This window comes from Protomyctophum bolini (assembly GCF_963924005.1).
Source record: "Protomyctophum bolini genome assembly, chromosome: 3".
Taxonomy (NCBI): domain Eukaryota; kingdom Metazoa; phylum Chordata; class Actinopteri; order Myctophiformes; family Myctophidae; genus Protomyctophum; species Protomyctophum bolini.
This window is the reverse complement of record NC_137864.1, coordinates 37,685,851-37,705,790: the sequence shown is the minus strand read 5'-3', so window position 1 is coordinate 37,705,790 and position 19,940 is coordinate 37,685,851. Positions and strand designations below refer to the sequence as shown.

The 19,940-nt window shown below is 42.0% G+C and overlaps 2 protein-coding genes across 3 annotated transcripts in view; one reads left to right on the top strand and one right to left on the bottom strand.

Moving 5' to 3' along the window:
* LOC308312916 (netrin-1) overlaps nt 1-2,465 on the bottom strand; it is a 78,637-nt gene extending 76,172 nt beyond the window's left edge. For both annotated transcript variants that reach the window (XM_080759703.1, XM_080759704.1), the window contains exon 1: nt 889-2,465. In XM_080759703.1, coding sequence (XP_080615829.1) covers nt 889-1,927 — 1,039 coding nt within the window. In that variant the 5' untranslated portion in view covers nt 1,928-2,465. The remainder of the gene's footprint in view (nt 1-888) is intronic.
* A 1,779-nt stretch (nt 2,466-4,244) lies between these two features.
* LOC308311520 (mitochondrial glycine transporter B-like) lies at nt 4,245-19,516 on the top strand. Its single transcript, XM_080758241.1, has 8 exons — nt 4,245-4,657; nt 6,015-6,126; nt 9,728-9,852; nt 10,671-10,755; nt 11,624-11,809; nt 11,980-12,148; nt 13,939-14,102; nt 16,957-19,516. Exons 2-8 carry the CDS (start codon nt 6,112-6,114, stop codon nt 17,077-17,079), a joined length of 867 nt encoding a protein of 288 aa, XP_080614367.1. The 5' UTR covers nt 4,245-4,657; nt 6,015-6,111; the 3' UTR covers nt 17,080-19,516.
* The last annotated feature ends 424 nt before the right edge of the window (nt 19,517-19,940 follow it).

The following is a 19,940-nucleotide window of genomic DNA, read 5'->3' as shown; positions in this document are numbered from 1 at the left end:
ATGTTTTAACAATCCTATAATGATATAGGCCTACTCAATTAAATAATAAATATTAAAGTCATTCTCTATATGATTTCAGATTTAATAGGCTGCCTTTTAAAGTCACCAGAAATCATATAAATCATAATCCATAATTGCAGTACAAAATAGTATTTTAGACTACTATTTTGATAAATCATTTTTACCAATAGCCCAACTGACTTTGATCTGGTAAATAATTATGTGGAGAAGAAAATCTGCTTTCAATTACCACTGTGGTGGGCTTGTTATAGAGGTTTTCATATGAATTAAAGTGTATCACTTTATTGCAGTGGTAAAGTTTAGCCATGAGAAATATTTCAGTAAATGATTAGGCTCAGTGGGCCCTTTGAGGTGGTTTAAATGGACGGGCTAAATGGACTTATGGCTTTTAAATTGCAAATTCATGTTGCATGCAAGCGACCTAAACAAAAAGTTGTAGCTTGTGGACGACGTGCAAGATAAAGGGGGTTTTGGTAGTGATGTTCATCGTTCATATATCCAAACGAAAAAAATAATCGGTTATTTTTCCTTAAAAATATATATTTTCGGATTAAGAAAACTATAATAATATAATAAAAATTGTGTAGACATACTTTTAAATTGCTATAACTTCCATTCTAATTCAGCCTGTTTTGAGGCCTGGGCTATTTTCAGTATATGTTCGTTTCAAAATAATATTTTGATGAGCCAAAACATAATTAAGCCTATATGTAGGCTATAGGCCTACCTTTCTTTAAAAGGCAATATGACACTGCTGCCTGCATGTCAGTGTGTCAGCATCCAAACAAAGAACAACATGATTGATTCGGAGGATCTGAAACAGAGATGACTTTTTTATAGTTTGGAAAAAGAAAAAGAAAGACTCACCGACACACTCGTTGGCCTCCCTGGCCGTGGCGCGCTGCCACGGCCGGTCGTAGTGGAAGGGCTTGCACCTGTCGCACTCCGGCCCCGCCGTGTTGTGCTTGCACTCGCACACCAGGCTCCCGTCGCGGTCCTTGACGCAGCGCGACGCGTGCCCGTTGCACTTGCACCGGCCGCCCACCTGCAGGTCGGACGCCGCGTAGAAGTACGAGTCCCGCGCCAGCTCCGTGAAGTCGTCCTCGTTCTCGTCGCCGAACGTGTGCAGGCGGCTGAACGTCACCCTGATGTCGGTGGCGGTCACCCAGTCCTGCAGCACGGGCGAGTTGTCGAAGTCGTGCGCCGAGGGCCGGCCGTCCAGCGTGCTGAAGGCGATGAGGCCGCCGGACAGCGGGTGCATGTCCGTGTGCGAGTCCGTGCAGATGGCCTCCTGCTCGTTCTGCTTGGTGATGGAGGCGCGCGACGGCCGGTTGTACATCTTGCGGCACTGGGTCGAGTAGTACTGGAAGGGCACCCACGTCTTGCCGTAGTCCATGGACTTGAAGATGGCCATGGACTCGGGCCGCGGCGAGCAGAACTGCAGCGACACGTAGGTCACCTCGAACTTCTTGCCCAGCGACAGCGTCAGCGTGACGTTCTGCGGATGCTGCACGAAGTTCTCGGAGCGCCAGCACGTCAGGTTGTGCGGGTTGTTGAGGTCCGTGAGGTAGGCGGGCGGGTGGTACCGCCGCGGGTCCGAGGCGTCGCACGTGTGGCATGTCCTGTGGCGCTCGTCGCCCTTCTCCGTGACCACGCAGTAGCGGCTCGGCGCCTTGCCGCCGCACGTGCTGGAGACGCGCACCTCCTTCCCGAACGCCGAGTTGACGAAGTCGGGGATGCAGCGCCGCGGGTTGCCGTTCTCGTCGTAGCACGGGTCCGGCGGCGAGGTCTGCGCCGCGAACATGCTCATGCCGTACGGTCCGCCGTGTGCGCCGTGCCGGCACACCACCACGGACAGCACGGTCACCAGAGTGGCCAGAGCGCACTCCAAAATCCTTAGCGTCATTATTCCTTTGCTCCTTAAAATCCCTGAAAAATATAAAAAATATATATATAAAAAAATAAGCCACGGAAAGAGCCTAATGATAGCCTAATGAAGTTTGCCACATACACGCACAAAGGAAAGACCAATTATGAAAACGTAGGCTATAGCCTTTGATTTGGCATGGCATTCAAATCCAAATAAGATTCCAAATGTGTAAATATATATGCCTATCCTACAATTAATTGAGACCTACTGCAATACATGTTTTAATTGATAGCCTATAGGACAGGTTCACAAAATGCTCAACCAATTCAACCAGTGAACAGATTCATGTTTTAAAAGGGGGAATAATCCCATTAAGCACACTATACCTCAAAATAAAAATAAAAATCAAGAGTGCTGAAATGTCAAAAATATCGGCATGTGTTGTAATTATTAGACGCCAGTCATTCACAGGTCCTCTCTTGTTTTCTTGTTTGTTCCTTGAATCCTCCTGCGCAAAAACACTACGGCTGAATATAAGAGCCACTAGTCTACTTATGGCAGTTCCACTCCTCTACCCGTCTTTCTCATTCACCCTGTTCCTTTCTCTCTTTCTCACACTCCCCCCCCCCCCTCTCTCTCTCTCTCTCTCTCGACTCTCTCTCACTCTCACTATCCCTCCCCGCGTAGCGCGAAGTGAAGGACGGAGTTTGCACAGCTTGAGGTCAGCTCATCTTGAAGGGTGATAGCCTGCCATATAGGCTATACAGGCAGCAGTGAACAATAACGACATCCACTGCAGTCTGCAGGTAGGGATCATTAATTAAGTGATGGCAAGATATAGGGAGAACAATTAGGCTTTGCTGAAAGCCAACTTAGCCAAGGGTTGCCATGTGGGATGGACACTTGAGCGTCGTTTTTTAGCCCATGTCTATCATTTGAACAACAGGCTTTTGGATATACAATTTCATTGGCCAATTTGCTCTGACTATTTCAGATATAAGCGTTGTTATATAGACTATGATACATCATGCACTAAAGTAATTTTGTTATCTAATAACAACATTAATTACTGTGACCAGCGACGCTTTGGAGACTTTGCCTATAGGCCTATGAAATATATAAAATATGAAATATGAATGTCCCCATGATGCCCCATGCATATAGCCTACCACAAAGAAATGCGATGTGTGCTTCTCTTCTTCCTCGTGTTTTGTTAAGACATTACGATTATATGGCGGCTGGCCTATCATTGATTCAATGATTATATGGCGGCTGGCCTATCATTGCAGCATGACTTTTGTGGAAATAATTAGCCTAATTACAAAGCAGTAAAACTCAGTAAAACCCCATATTTTGTGATTAGATTTCAGATGGTTATTTATTTAGGACTAACTGGGGAGTTTGGAAAAGTCCAAACCAATACAAAGCAATCAGGCACTGTTTTGATAAAAAAATAACAATCTGTTGCCTTTTGCAAATCAATACATTTTTTACAGTCTATGATCAAGACCAGAAGGCAGGTTCATATAGGCCTATAGGCTATAACATAAAGAAGAGCTCCATCTTGTGGTGATAATATAGGCCTACCGGCTGTAATATAATGTTCCAAAGCAGATTTATGAGGCGCGATGGCCAACATCATCCAAACATTAACTTTCATAGTTACATGAAAAAAAGACCTCTATGCACATTTTGTGAATTCTAGCAACTTTTGCTGTGGACCCCCTGTAACCCCCCAATGACCCTTGGGGGTCCCCGGACCCCACTTTGAGAAGGTACGCCACAGCATGCACAGTGATGACATGATGACACTGACAGGATACAATGACATGACAGGATACAAATTGTCTCAAAATGTTTTAAAACGTCATTTGATGACATGATCATGATTCATGTAACAATTCTAAACACTACTGGACTTCAGTTGGGTTAAATTGAATGAATACTTGATTAGCAGTTTGCAAAAAGTATAGAGGTACAGTTACAATAATGCTAAAGGGAACACAAAAAACCATGAGGGCTTGTTTACATTGTGGTCCTCTACTGTGTTCAGAGTTCAATTCATCAAGACATAAAGATGTACAATTAATAAATAATCGATAGCAGCAATACAAGTATTTGTAAGATCATGTTATGCGAGGCTTCATTTTTTTAAGGCTTTTTAGCCCCCCAACCACCCGACTGCCCCAACCAACCACACACACACACACACACACACACACACACGCACACACACACACACACACACACACACACACACACACACACCAAAATGAAGCAATAATATAATATAACCAACTGACAGACTCTGAAACACGTGCGGTGGGCGGGACTTTGGGCGGAGTTTATCACACAGCACCATCAGTGCCAGACTGCCAGTTGCTGTACCAGTACAGAATGATGATATATTAATGTCTTTGTTGAGCGTTATACCAAGTCAACGCCGGAAAACAAGACAAGAAAGAAGGCGTTCGCAAGACCGTGTTAAATATTATATTCTGTTATTAACATAATTTAAGCGCACCGCTGTCAAACGCTGGAAGTCAGGAACCATGGCTAAAGTGGCTAATGTGATGGCTAGTTAGCTTCCGAGGCTAAAGACATCAAGTTTTCATCTGGCCTAACGACGAGTAAACGGCGTCTTTATTTATTTAACGTCAATTGAATAAAGACTTTGCTTCGGTGTTCAACAACAGAATGATGCTCTTCATCCCCAAAGGAGTGACCATCACATGAACCACCGTTTGCTGCGGCTCTCAAAGTCAGGTAAATAATCAAGATGAGGCTGTATGTCTGCAGCCCAGCATGACAGCTAGCGTACAGCTGTTACAGGTCGCCGAGGTCGGTACCATAGAGTAATATGGTCGAGATGTACTTACTTACTGCCCTTTATGCCGGATGCTGGCATGTAGGGCAGCAACCCCCCCCCCCCCCCCTTCAGCTTTTTACAGATCTACAGTGGTCCAATTGGTTCCTATTCAATCATATAGCTGGGAAAGGTGCTCCGCCTCCCAAGGACCCCTGTGACTGACTCCATGTTGAGAACCTGTTCTAGGTCCTCTGGTCAGTGTTCACCTACTGCAGTGGTCCTGCATAATTACTAGGCCACAGACCAACTTAACTCTGAGAGTGTCCGTGCATAACTGTTAATTTGGTTCCTAACTATCAACAATTTAGCTGGGGACCCCCTGGAAACCCCCCTCAAGGACCACGGACTCCGCTTTAAGAATCACTGTACAGTATACAGCCTAAATGGACGATCCAATTGGTCAAACCCCCTCAAGGAAGGACCTCCGGGGGACCACAGACCTTGTGTTGTCAACTATAATAGTTAGAAACCTGTAATGTAAATTAATTTTATATTCCTGTATAATTATTGATTTATTATTAATTAAGTATTATTTTAATATTGTATGACTGGATCATACGATGGGAGTTGGAGATCCATGCCCCACCTGGCTATGCAGTACCCGTTGTACCCGTGCCAGAGTACCCGATCCACCCATCTGTCTGTGTCCCTTTTATGCCCATATGAGATTCAGATTTCTGTATCTCTCTCCCTTTATTCCTATATATGGAGTTCTGTGTCAGGCTGAGGCATGCACAGTGTTATGATGTCAGAACAGGCCAGCTCCATATATGGAACCTGGGCAGTGGTAGCCTCGGTCCCAGGCTTACTAATCTGCGAAAAGAAAAGCCTGGTCACAACGTAAGGCAGAGAAGCTATCGGCGGATGTATCCTCAGATGTATTTCCCCCGGATACGATATTTTCCCGACCAATTGCAACACTTGTTTCATTCGCGGAGAATGTAAACTGATTTGTAAAACATCAACGTCATTTCCTTGGGCGATACTATTACTTCCGCTAAAATCCCGCAACTTGACAAACAAATGATAGCCTTTACAGCGTAGGACCGTAGGTCTTGCCCAGGGTGGGGCAGTGGGCAGGGACCCTGTCCAGAGCCCGGGAGAAGCGACCTCGCCTATTAGGGCGACGTCGCCCTCAAGCGTCTTACTGGTATTATTGTTATCTGTTTTTATGTTGTATCAAATAAATCATCAAGACATTTAGTTGTAATTAATCATTCTCTCACTGAGGAAATGTCTTTTCCACAATTGCAGTTGCCGTTGAAAACTACCGGTTCAAAAACTGCACAGTCACAGGACGCATCCTCCACACCACAGCGTGCACCCCCGGGCCCCAGCATCCACCTAAATAATGGAGTTGGCAACGGTAAGTAGCGTTTAATTGTTTCATAATCATTCTATGATTGAGAAAGCATCTGTGACATTTTCAATTTGAACCACTTTAGTCATTATTTTATACTTTGTCTATTCAAAACGCGTCACTTCATGCCACAATATGAGCTTGTAGAGCTGCTGTTTTTCAAAAAACAAACTGAAAATGTGTGCAAATCTTTTAATATATGTTCTATTTGTGCAGTTCTTTGCATATATATACTTTATGTTCTTTAAAGCGGACATTTCTATCTCAAGTCTTTGTTTCTTGAGGTCCATGGAACGAAATATTTTGAGATGTGGGGGTCCTTGACATGAAAAAGTTTGAGCACCACTGATATAGCAACATAGGTTTTTCAGAAAATATTTTCCCTCCCCACTAAAGACATTGCAAAAAAACTGAAATGAAACAGCTTTCTTCATTAATAATTCTGAAATTGTATTCCAAACTATCAGCCTGTTAGACAAAGGATTGGGTCTAGAGGTCAGGGTGAAGGAAACTTGGACATTTGTTTTGAAGGAATCCGTTTAGAAAATAATTTCTCAGTGGCTACTTTCACTATTGTATCTACTGAAATGTGTAATAGAAAAGGTAATCTTGAAAGAAATATTTATTTCTATTTTTTATTGTTTACCAATTACCTCAGAAGATTTTCAACAGACAGACCTGGCACATAATAAGTTAAAATAGCTGAATAGTAAGCATATCGGATGTTGTTTGAGATTTCCGTTACAATGGTTCAGCCGTGATCGAGGCCTCTCGATGTCCGGAATAGACACTTCTAGAACCACACAATTCTGTCCAGATTTACTGATGCACTGCATAGTGCATACCCACCACCAGCCAATTATACAAAGGCAGAATCAGCCATTTACATTTTATGGGGGCAAGAGCTAAATTCAGTTGTGATCCATTGCTTCAGATAGCAATGGAAACCAATAGAAAAAAGCCACCCTGTGGCAAAGCCTCTGCTTTGACTGCAGAAGGGGGAGGGAGGAGAAAGCCATTCTGTGTCGACAGAGAGGAGGAAGGGAGAGAGCTCAAAGGTTGAGGGTTATTCTATAATATACTCTGTAGCGAAGAGGGCGAGATGCAAGCAAAACAGGATCCTTCAGTCAGAACTTGTGGCTGTTTAGGGAAGGTAGGGGAGATGGATATGTGTTCAAATTAATTTATTAATTTAATGTTGTATTATAGACCTGTGTGTGTGTGTGTGTGTGTGTGTGAGAGAGAGAGAGAGAGAGAGAGAGAGAGAGAGAGAGAGAGAGAGAGAGAGAGAGAGAGAGAGAGACAGTAACAGTAACAGGACTGGCGTGTCTCGCCTACACACAATAGTATATGCACGATACTTTGTATAATCATTACGCAAAATGGATTCATGGACTGCTGTATTTGTGCTCATTGTTGTTGCCATCAACAATCACTGTATGATTGTCTCTTTTTGCGAGTCTGACTCCAGCTATATTTAGCACTGCCTCTCTGTCTGTCCATGTTTATGTCTTGTCTCGCGCCCATGCACACGGTTTGTCCATAAGGCATGCTGCTGTGTGCGTGCGTGTGTATGTGTGTCGCTAACATTGTTTGCTGACTGTCTCTGCACATCTGTATCATCTTCACTGGATTATGTGTCATCATTACAGCATCCTGCCTGCCTTCATACAACCGTGTTTCCATACACATTTGCGTTGTTGGACGAAAGGTGGAGGGACCATGGTTGATCACGCTTATGTCTTTGGTTATTTATTTTTTTTCCAATTTACTTTTTTTTAAATTTTAATTAGACAAACATGAAAACGAAACGACTGACAATTGACAATACAAAACAAGACAATATACATACAATACACACAAGGGGGAAAAACTGTCTCTCTTCTCTAATGATGATCAAAAATACCTCAAACAGGAGTATCTGCTTCTACAGGTTAAACAAAATAATTTAAACAAAATCGGGTCTCATTGTCAAGATATGAGCAATCCATCTAAACCAGTTATCTGTGAAGACTTCAACCTGGCCTCTAAAGCTGAATGTAATTATTTCCATTATAAATATACCATAGATTAAATCAATCCATTCATTTATTGTTGGTATAACATTTGTAAGCCACTTTTTTGTTAAGGCTTTTTTGGATGCCACCAGCAATACCCTCATTAGATACTGATCCTGCTTTGCAAAGAGAAGTCCTCCCAGATCTGCAAGATACATGGTTTTAAAATCAAAAGGAATGTCAACACCAAAGACTGCTTCCAGGACACTGTGGACACTTCTCCAAAATGGAACCACAGAAGGGCAACTCCAGAATACATGAAAATGATTCGCCAATGTTTCCCCACAGAGTCTCTAACAGTCCGACTGATGCGTGTAGTGTCTTTTCTGAGCTGGAGTGCAAAAGAAACTACTCGCATATTCTTTCCCATTCTTCTGTTGATATAATAAGGTTGCCCTCCGTTTCCCATCTTGCTTTAATATTCAGAGTATTATCTCCTTTCATATTTTGCAGAACTTCATATAAATTTGAAACTATCTTTTGATAAGTAGAGTCCGCATATGCATTTTGGAAAATCTTAATGATCTCTACTCCTGTTGTATCGTCTTTGGTTATTCTATTGATATTGATTCTCTTTTTGTGTCTGGATTTCACCTTTTTTCTCCCTGATTACTTATTACTTGGAATCCGAGTAATATATTATATTACAGTACATATTACTTTTGTCCCCCCGACCCACAAAAACAGAATATGTTTAGTCAGCTTCTTTTAAAACTGAATCCAATTGTTTTTAATAATAAGAGTCACCAATCAGACAAAAAGGCTATAAAATATCAAGCAGCAATCTCTCTTGAACTTTTTTAGGTTTTCAAACGGTAGCCATGCTAGCCAACAAATCCTGAGTAATATGTAATATGTGCTATTGTTTTTTACAAAGGACTATGGTATGATATTACTGTTTTGGCAGAGTAATATACACTACTCGTTACTGGGTAAAGTAATAATATTACAGATTTTCAGTAGTAACTTGTTACTGCCCAACACTGATGACCGATCAGCTCTATAACAGACCACTGCCTAATCAAAGCACCAGAGCACCAAAATGGATTACAGTGATCCCATTTTATATCATTAAAAAGGACCTAATGACGCCTATACACCTGCTGCTTTTATTGAGAGGACTCGTGGAGACGTCTTTAGCACAAAAGGTGTTAATTTATACTTTTCGTCTTGCAACACCATCTTGCCAAAGTATAAATCAGGCATTCCCCTGACTATATGCTCAGCTGTCACTCACGATCCCACACTGCCCTACTGTCTCACTCACTTATTATTTATTAGTATTTTTTCCATTCATTTATGGCTCCATGCCAGTGGCATAGACACAGATAGACACTAGGTGGTGCTAGAGCACCTGCCCTTTTGCCCTCTGGACCATAATGTGCCCTTTTGTACAGTTTGTTAATTTTATTTTTGTTTTGTACAGTATGTGGCCCATGGTGACATTGATCAATTCTGGATTGAAAGCTTCTATAAATCTCACAATATTAAGGCAACCGGCGGTTCCACTCACTCACTCACTCACTCACTTTCTGTTTCTGTGTTGTCAGGCTCATCCAGCTCTCAAAGCCTTCATGAGTGGCTCTCTGAGCGGCGCCTGCTCTACGCTGCTCTTCCAGCCTCTGGATTTGGTCAAGACACGTCTACAGACCCTGCAGAACAACAGGAAGCCAGGGTATGTGTGCAGGACATGCATGAGCTTCATAAAATCCACACATTTAATTTAAAATTGTGTATTAAAAAAAAAATACATAATATATATTTGAGTGTTTTAGTGTTTTAGAAATGGTGTTCTAAATATTGTTTTCTCTGGCACACATGCGTACACATCATGTGTGCCCACCCAGTACACACACACACACACACACACACACACACACACACACACACACACACACACACACACACACACACACACAGAGACAGACAGACAATCTCCGCAGGCAGCCTGCAGTCTTCTGTGCTTATGTCCCACGTTTAGCAATTGGTTGTGCCAGAAAACAGAATTATTAAAAGGTTTAGGTCTGGGAAATTCATTTACCTCTGAAATGTGTCTCAAGGAAAATAAGTAAATTAAGTAATGCTGATGTTTAACAATAATTTAACTCTTGAGTTAAAGAGAGTTAAAGATCTATAATGGTCCATTTGGTTTCATGTTGCACTCAATAGTTAAAGATCTATAATGATCCATTTGATTACCAACTCCATCAGTTAGTTGGGGATCACCTGGAATCCAATCACGGTTGAGAACCACTGTTATGTACGTATGATTGACCAGACACATGCGATTATATGGGCACATTTCCTAATAATGATGACTTAATCACCCAACACTAAAGCCCAAACCACACCAAAGGGTTGGGACAAAACATTTTTTAAGGTATAGACCACACCAATGCAACTCAATGAGTGTGTGTGTGTGTGTGAGTGTGAGTGTGTGAGTGTGAGTGTGTGAGTGATCTGTCTCTAACATTCTTCCAACTCCTCCCATAGTGCACCAAAGGTGGGGATGTTTGCCGTCTTCTTCAACGTCATTAGGACAGAGAACGTTTTCAGTCTGTGGAAGGGAGTTTCTCCAGTAAGTATCCAGTTTCACTTCACAAAGTAAAATCCCCAGTGTTCATTTATCCAGATGTTATGATAACCCTAGAGAGTGTTTGAATATTAGATTTTTGGAATATTCGTGGCAGTCTCCCAATTTGATTTTAACCGAATATTCGGCAGAATATTCTGGCATCTCTGTGTAACCATAATATGGGCCATTTTGTTACATTACACTCTAAGGGCTGTATTTTGCGTGTCTTAAGTACCAGGTCTTATTCCCTAACTTGAGTAAACTAAAGACCTGGAGGCGTGATCAATGCCATTTGGGTATTCTGAGTGGCCAAAGAGTATTGATCACGCCTCCAGGTCTTTAGTTTACTCAAGTTAGGGAATAAGACCTGGTACTTAAGACACGCAAAATACAGCCCTAAGAGTTCAATTCAAACTGAGGATTTTACTGTGTAGCATTTTACCAGTGATTCTCAATGTGGGGTTCGATGACTGCCAGGGGTCCTTGAGAAGGCACCAGGGGGTCCACAGCAAAATGAGTTAACATGGCACTGTAACCCTAATTACATTTGTAAATCAATAGCCAAACTACAAGCTCGCAACGTGTTTATTTCAGACGCAGGGTCCATATCACATACAAAATGACAATACACAATTAATAGATGAAACGGTGAAACAACACAAATCTTGTATGGGGGGTCCCTGGTACAAAATCGATTCTAATAATTATGGGGGTCCTTGACAATATTTGAGAACCACTGGTGTATATGATGCACATCGCTTGGTCCCACACTTGGTGATACCAGTAGTAGTAATAATTGTGTAGTGAGCATAAATTGTATTGTCTATATCCAGTGGTTGAAATGTCACCCTTTGTCCTTTCTCTCTGCTAGTCATTAATACGCTGCATACCTGGTGTGGGAATCTACTTCAGCAGTTTACACTCCCTAAAGCAGCACTTATTTCTGGACCGGGGCCGGCTGCCCAACGCTGGCCAGGATATTCTGCTTGGGGCTGGGGCCAGGACAGTGGCTGGGGTCTCCATGCTCCCTGTCACTGTCATCAAAACTCGCTTTGAGGTGAGAGAATTACTCCATCAGATAGATGTGGACAAATACTTAATTTCAGCTTGTAGTTGTTTGATTTGTATTGTTGGCACTCAGCTGCTGTATATGTGTCACGAGGTTGGAAGTTTCTCCCGCTTTTATGTTAATCTCACATGCATATTTCATTGTTATATATGTTTCAGAGTGGCCGGTATAATTATACGAGTGTGACAGGTGCTATGCGGAGTGTCTACAACACAGAAGGCCTCAGGGCTCTCTTCTCAGGACTGACTGCCACACTGCTCCGAGACGCACCATTCTCTGGCATCTATTTCATGTTCTACAGCCAAGCCAAGAGGTCCCTTCCTCAGGGTGAGCAAGTTAGCAACCATAGTTATATATAAGCTAGAGTGCGGACAACCCCGCCCCCACTATTCATTTCAATAGAAGTTGCGCAGTGGCGTTTGAAGGACCTGGAAGAAAGCTATACTTGCATTTTTTCCAAAAGTGCTAATAACGAGCGCTCCGTGTTCTACCCCAGCTGCACTACTCGAAAAATGTATTAACATTTTGGAGTTGGGTGGTCTTTTTCCCCACAGTCAATAATTTAAAATATCTTAATGAGATCAAGCAATAGACTTTAAAAACCAGTAAGACGCGCAAACGCGGGAAGCGAACGCAGCTCGTACATATTTAAGTTAAGTTATTTTTAAGTTACGTTTTTAACTTAGCCATAACCATATAAGGAGTCCCCAAAGCAGCTATACGTCCAAATATGGAGTGTGTTGCATAAATCACAAACAAATCACTCAGCTCCATACATGGGCACAAAGGGGGGACACACGGACACACACGGACACACAGACAGACATGATCTGCTAGGTCTCATAGTAAGTGCTCACTGCGTTCGCAATAAATCTTGTGCACAATACAGGTGTTGAGTCCGTCGGATAGCCGGTTGTCCAGAACCAGCACAAAAGCCTTTGATCACCCCTATATCTCCATATATGGAGCTGGCATGTTCTGACATCACAATGTTGTTCTGACATCTGCATAGACTCCATATTTGGTCATGCCTGACAAAGAACTCCATATATGGGCATAAAAGGGACACAGCCATAATAACTGGGTGGGGCATTCATTTCCAACTTGAATCGTTCCAAGTAGGCCAGTGCCCAAAAGGCACCGATCTAGTATTTTTAAAACAAGCAATACTGCCTCATCAAATTTGTTATAGAATACAAAACTCTGATGCTGGCATTCAAAGCAACCAAAGGTATGGCTCCCCCATATCTTGCAAGTATGATTGAACCCTACAAACCCTCCCGCGCACTCAGATCAGCCAACGCAGCAGGGAAGCTGGAAGTACCCTCACTAAAAACGCCTGGACAACGCTCCACGCGTCCCAAACTCTTCTCCCTTCTGGCTCCAAAACTGTGGAATGCACTTCCCATTGCAGTCAGAACTGCAGCATCACTCCCAATCTTCCGCCGTAGTCTGAAAACCCACCTTTTCAGACTCCATCATGGCCCATAGCACTTACCCTACCCCTTAGATAGCATTTCTGTAGACTTAGATAGCATTTGATACAGACTTATAGCATGTTATGTAGACAGCACTATAATTACATTGTATATAGTCATAGCACGCCATAGTACATATGTATAGCATAGTAGTATATATGTATAGTTCATATGTATAGTTTCATTATATAGATATTCCACTGTTACTTTCTTAGCTTACGCATGTTTCATGATAAATGCTTTTATGTGATGTATTCCCATGCTTTTGTTCTTGCTTAATGTAAATCGCTCTGGATTAAGAGCGTCTGCTAAATGCCTAAATTGTAAATTGTAAATTTGTATTGTGTTTTTATATATTGTCAAGTACTTGCATGAGAGGGGGATGAGGTGGTGGAGTTGGCCAGTTTGAGTTAGGTTGTTTTGTCCGAAGTGCTCCTTAATACATTTCATGGGTTCCAAAATTTTAGAACCAACACATAAAGGGTGTTCAATAGCATTGATTTATGAAGAAAAAAAATCTAAAACCTGAAAAATGGAGCAACAAAATATATTTTCGGGCATCTTAATCCCACACACAGTGCCCCTGGTGTGTAATAAGTGCCTTTAACTTGGCTGTGACTGTTGGTGTTTGTCCTTCAGATGTCAGTTCATCCAGTTATTCTCCGCTGGTAAACTTCAGCTGTGGAGTGGTGGCTGGCGTCTTGGCTTCCTTGGTCACCCAACCTGCAGATGTAGTGAAGACCCACATCCAAGTCAGCCCTGACCACTGGAACACTACAGCTGCGGTACGCCACATCTACAAGGTGAGGGCTCATTCTTTTTTTCCCCCTAATGTTCACCAAATATCTGTGGTAGATCAGCAGCGGCGGCTGGTCTTGCCATTCCCATTGGAACAGTATCAAGATGTTATTCAAAGCAGTAGGCATTAGGGTTTAATATTTTCCCGGATTTGGCTCATTTTAATTCCCGGGAATTTGCGGACCTTTTCCCGGGCTCCCGCGGGAATTCCCGTCAGAAAAAAAACTAAAGAGAAGGGAAAAAAAGTGCCCACCAAAATGCATTTATATGTATAGATACTTCATATGTTCAATATAATTGATATTTCTTGGTTGAAAACGTTTTATTTGAACGAAATATGAACATATAGCCTGCAATAAAATAATGTTATAGGCCTACTACGCTATTCAGAAAACGTGACACTTAAGGAGTTTGCACTAATGTGACTGTCGAAGCACGGGGGGGGGGGGGAATAAACGACCTCACGTCTTTCTTTCACATTTTGCTATAGGTCTTTCACCCTTTGAGCACTGCAGAAAATTTGATCATCCCGCTTTGTACTTTATGAAAAGTCCGATTGGGTGTTAAAATAGCCAGCACGGCCAGTGCGCAGCACAGCACTCTGATGATTAGTGATTATTAGAGAGAGAGAGAGAGGCTGCATGCTGGTGGTTACTATATAAAACAAATTGTAGCCTATACTCATCTTTGTTTGTGTTCCGTTTCACGTTATTGCTGACTGCTGAGTGACGCACACATGCAGGCAAAAGCCAAAAGGGGTTTAGAAGTGATAATGTCCATCACGGGGAAAGTTAACTCGTCGGTAAAACCCTCCTTTTAATACTCTATGGGTAAAACACACTTCTCAGTTCTCACAGAGACTGATTAGGCTAAATGATTGACAAGTGCAGCAGCTTTGTCAATCTTTTGTTTTTGCCAACGGCTGATTAGGTCTGGTTATTAGCCAGGCTAGCAGCTTTGGGAGCGTGCCTGAAGATGTCCAACACAGTTCTGGAGAGAGTGACTCGGTGCTTTGCCTGTCCAGCGCAGACAGGAAATTATACATTCTCCTCAGACATTCATTATTTTGCTAAAGTGTATAATAAGCTCTGTATCTGGTTAATTGCGGGAGGATGCAGGATTCGCGGAGTCCCGCTGATTTTATCTTGACCGCCCGTGTCCACCCGCAGGTATTTAAATACCGCCCGTGCCACCAACATTTACGTTGGGTCCCGCTGACTCCCCGTTACAGCCCAGTGTGATCCATAATTCCATATAAATATCATCAAACATGTTTGAAAATGATGGGAGGGTTCAGATTGGACATTTGAGCACTCATAGATCAGCTGGGGAAAGAACGTGCACTGTGTGAAAACTCCTTTAGTGTAATTTCTAACAAGAAAAAACAACACCTCCGGGATGACGGGTCCCGAAGAAATTTTCGGTCGGGAATTTGCGTGCCCTATAACCGGGAGGCCCGTAATCCCGGGATCCCGGCATTAAACCCTAGTAGGCATGCGTTTGTTAGCAGAAGGTTTCTCCTCTGGTCTAGCCCTTACATTGAATTTAGATTACACTAGACATATCGGTAGATCTGAGATCCTCTGGGCCCAATCGTTAAAAATGTTGAAAAATGAATCCCAACTGAGTGGATCAGATTTGGATTTATTTTTGAATACTTAATGAATCAAAATGTGTCTCATTGAGATACTGTTTGCTGAGGTAATCTTATCTATGATCAAAGATAAGATGTCAAAGTTGTCACAATTTGGGCTGGGCGATATGACCAAATTCTCATATACCGATATAGCTCATTTTATATCCCGATCCCACGCAGTATGAAACCTGACTTTATAACAGTGACCACTGACCAGCTGGTTACCCCGCTCTGAATCTCGTCCCCTATCGTCTGCCTTCAGGTTTATGTAATAGCAGTATAGACCAGTAAGACGCGCAAGCGCGGGAAACGAACGCAGCTCGTACATATTTGGGTTTTGGACGTATAGCTGCTTTGGGGACTCCTTATATGGTTATGGCTGAGTCATGGTGACACAAATCACTCAGCTCCATATATGGGCACAAAAGCGGGACAGACAGACAATAAAAACAATAAAAACTACAAAAGATAGCATACTTTGGCAGCCCTTGTGCATGCAAATTTCTGTTAGTAGCAAACTACAGCATGTAAGCCGCCTTTGTCCCCCATTTGCACGTCGGCAAAACCATCAATCATTTAATGCTACACGCCTGCCCCTTATTATATAGTGAGCGGCCCATGACGTCAGCTGCTGCGGCTATACCCGATAATAAGCCAAAAGCCTATTGATACTCGGGTCTCGATAAATGCCGAACCGGGTTTGTAATGGACCCGATTTTCGGGCTCCATCCCTACTCACTTCACACAGGTGAAAATAAATCCATGTCTGAGCCACTCGGATAGGGATTAAAATTCAAATTTAAAGTATTGGGCCCTGGCCACAGTTGAGACTAGTCTTGACAGGTTCCTAATGCGCTCTATGCACACACGCCATTTTAGAAAGGGCCCTTCCCTACTTCCTTCACATGTGTTACCGATGATACTAATAAGGCTCTTTTCCATTCTGGTCAAACAGAGTGAGGGTGTTGCTATTGTGCATGTTGGCTCACTGGAAACACTCTGCTACACCAGTGGGTCTCAGTGTCCTTGAGTGGGTTCCAAATGGCCCCGTATGGGTGTGTAACTTTGAGAGTCTACAAATGGAACGAAATTGATCTATTTGGTTCCATTTTTACACTCAGATAAATGGGGGACGGGGTCCTACATTAAAAATGTACGGTAATTACAAAAAGAAAAAGAAAAAAAGTCTCTGTGCATCTCTAACATACTGAACACCTCCTCAGGAGAATGGCCTGGGTGGGTTCTTCCGAGGGGCTGTACCCAGGTCTCTACGGCGAACTCTGATGGCTGCCATGGCCTGGACTATCTACGAGCAGCTTATGGCTCGTATGGGCCTCAAGTCCTGAAGAGAAATGCCGGCAGCAGCTTGAAGGAAACATAAAAGTCAATATTATGCATATCATTTAAAATTCCCAATGTAAGAGAGAGGATATGGAATTACTTATGAAAGAACGCATATCATAGACCATTATCTTGCACTCCTGGGATACTAAAGGGCTTGATATACTGTACTTTGTTCTGTGTGGTGGTGGCGTGCACAGAAAATGGCAGATCTACACGCTCACGAGTCACGACGCATCATCACCATGCCGTGTTGTGAGCTTGTAGAGCTGCTGTTTTTGGTGTGCTACACTGGTGCACAAATAAGTCTAAATCTGCTTAAGTGAAGACAAAGAGGTTTTTGGGTAGATAAAAATTTGTGATAAGTTCTGTGCCTGTGTGACTTTGCGTCTATGGTTTGTATGTACAATGTGTGTGAAAATGTTCCTCTGCGTGTTTATGTGAGATTGACGTAATAGCTGTGTTGACCCGAAGTATTACCATGTCCCTTCTCCTACAACTCCAGTAACATGCTAACAAAAGCTACTGCTGCTCTTCATGGAAATGCAGCTTACTTTTATAAGGTTACAGGATGCACAATTAATCATTCATTATATGTATTGACCAATATTTACTTAAAAATCTGTAAAATGTGTATCTGCAAAAGAATCCAGATATTTTTACCTAATAATTTATTTTATGATATTTATTTTAATGTGAAGCTGAAAAAAATCTTTTGTGATGATTGAAGGCTCCAGCTTCAGTGTTTTCTTGAGGAACCTTTCAAAAGGAACAAATAAAAGCAACAAAATGTTAAGTATAAATACAAATTACTATATTTTCAGCAGTTGATGTGCAAAAGGTGTAAGGTCAACTCTACTGGAAACTGAATTGGTTATTGGATATTGGCCAACATGTAAAAATCTTGCATCTCTAAGATAACGCTCAACCTGCTGTAAACTTTTGAGTATTGAGAAAGTACAACCGAGACCGAGATGCACATCTCTGACTTGTGCCATATTTAATTCATGAAGTTTGCATCAGATGTAATGTTTCTTACTCTGACAGTGACTTATGATACAACTTTCTTTCAAGCTGAGACAATCACCAGCATTGTGCATTGTGAAATACAGGGTGAGGTTTGACTGATCAATTTCAGTTATTACTATAAAGCCATTCTTACAACACTCACAAAACCTAATTTAAACCCTGTGTATGGCATGTACAGCTAATGGTGCATTTGTGATGAAATGTAATAAAACCAGATGTGCTTTTTAATCATCAATGATAGTCAATCTTATCTGGGCCCAGAAAATGCAGCCAAAAGCTATTCAGGAATGTCATGGCACAACAGTCTCATCAGTACTGTAACCAATTTGCGGAAATGGTATCATAATATGCAGCGCAATTTGCAAAGTGTTATTGAGTTAATGATTTTAGACTAAAATGATTCTGATGATGGGATACTTCTTTTTTGCAAATATTGAAACAATGTGCACTTGTTCTTGTGAAGGCAAATGGCAAAGTCCTGGAGAGACTACATAGATAACATTTAAGAACAACCTGTAAACTAATTTCCTTTACAATGAGCCCATATATGAAGCATTACGGTTATGAAGTATTAAGCCACTGTGTCTTTTATTGTGGTAACATGGGGCATGGTTCTAGTTTCCATAGTTTTGTAAATGGTTATTGAATATATAGATGAGACCTATTTTTATGTAGATTGTATAGTGTGCCATCGACTACGGATATTTATTATTGATATGTTGGAGAAACTAATAGCAGTGTTTATCCACCCCAGTGTATTGATTACATTAATTTGATGATGAGAAACTGGCATATTTAATATTATGCTTTTATTTTATTTTGCTTTCATCATTTAGTTTTTGGTTGTTCATTACCTAGAAGTATTTGTTTGGGTGACATACAGTATGACATGCTTACCTAAATGTATGGGCCATGATTGCTAACACTGTGCAGGGAGACACGAAGAAGAACGGTTCCTTATCTTTATTTCTAAAGAGAATGGTGATGGTGTTAGTGATAGATATTGATTACCTCCCCAATGTCTGTCATGATTTTGGGTCTCGCAGCGTTGGAGACTACTTTGGGACACATCACTGGGTCTCGTTGAACATTGAATGCACTTTAGCAATACATGCACATTATGTTGTGAACCAAGGCTCCATTGAAGCTGGTTATAGATGGGAGTGGCTGACGGTACTGTGAAAGTTCATTTGTATCCAGCTTATATCTATCTTTGTGCCAAATTAATGTGTGCACTATATACTTCAAACATTGACATTTTCCCCTGGAAGTTCTGATCATAAACATCTCTTTAATAGTGCTTGTTGGTGTATGTGTATGGTCATTGTTGTGGCTAATTCGTCTGTGCATGTGTTTGCACAGGCAGACACTGTGCCTGTTGTTTTCTAAGTCAATAAAAGTTTAATTTTTGTACAGTTGGTTTTTTTTTATACAATGGATGATAAGCATCCTAGTCAAGTATGTAAACAGCCACCTACTGCCAGGGCTACCATTCCAGGAGATCTTTTGGGGGGATGGGGGTCAGAGCAACCCCTGCTCTGACTCCCAGAGCAGGGGTTGGGGGTCCACTCCCAGAAACTTGTAACAGAGTAGATGTAATTTCCTGTGTTCTAGTGAATTTCTGGAGTTTGATACTTGTATCAGGCTTGCTTTTTGGATTATAGTAGATCCTTGTTCTTGTGTTCTGGTCAATTTTGGGACTGATTCCAAATCCAGGGGGAAATCCCAATGCAGGAGACTCCTGCAGGATCCAGGGGTGTTGGCAGCCCTTGTGGCTACTGCTGGTGGACCCCATGATGCTTCCTGCTATGCCATCACCAACCTTAACCTATCTCTT

Bases quoted from the DNA above. Each gene is read 5' to 3' on its own strand.
- LOC308311520 (XM_080758241.1), top strand. The intron at 9,853-10,670 runs GTATGTGTGCAG...CTCCTCCCATAG, and splicing joins CAGAACAACAGGAAGCCAGG to TGCACCAAAGGTGGGGATGT. The intron at 11,810-11,979 runs GTGAGAGAATTA...TATATGTTTCAG, and splicing joins TCATCAAAACTCGCTTTGAG to AGTGGCCGGTATAATTATAC.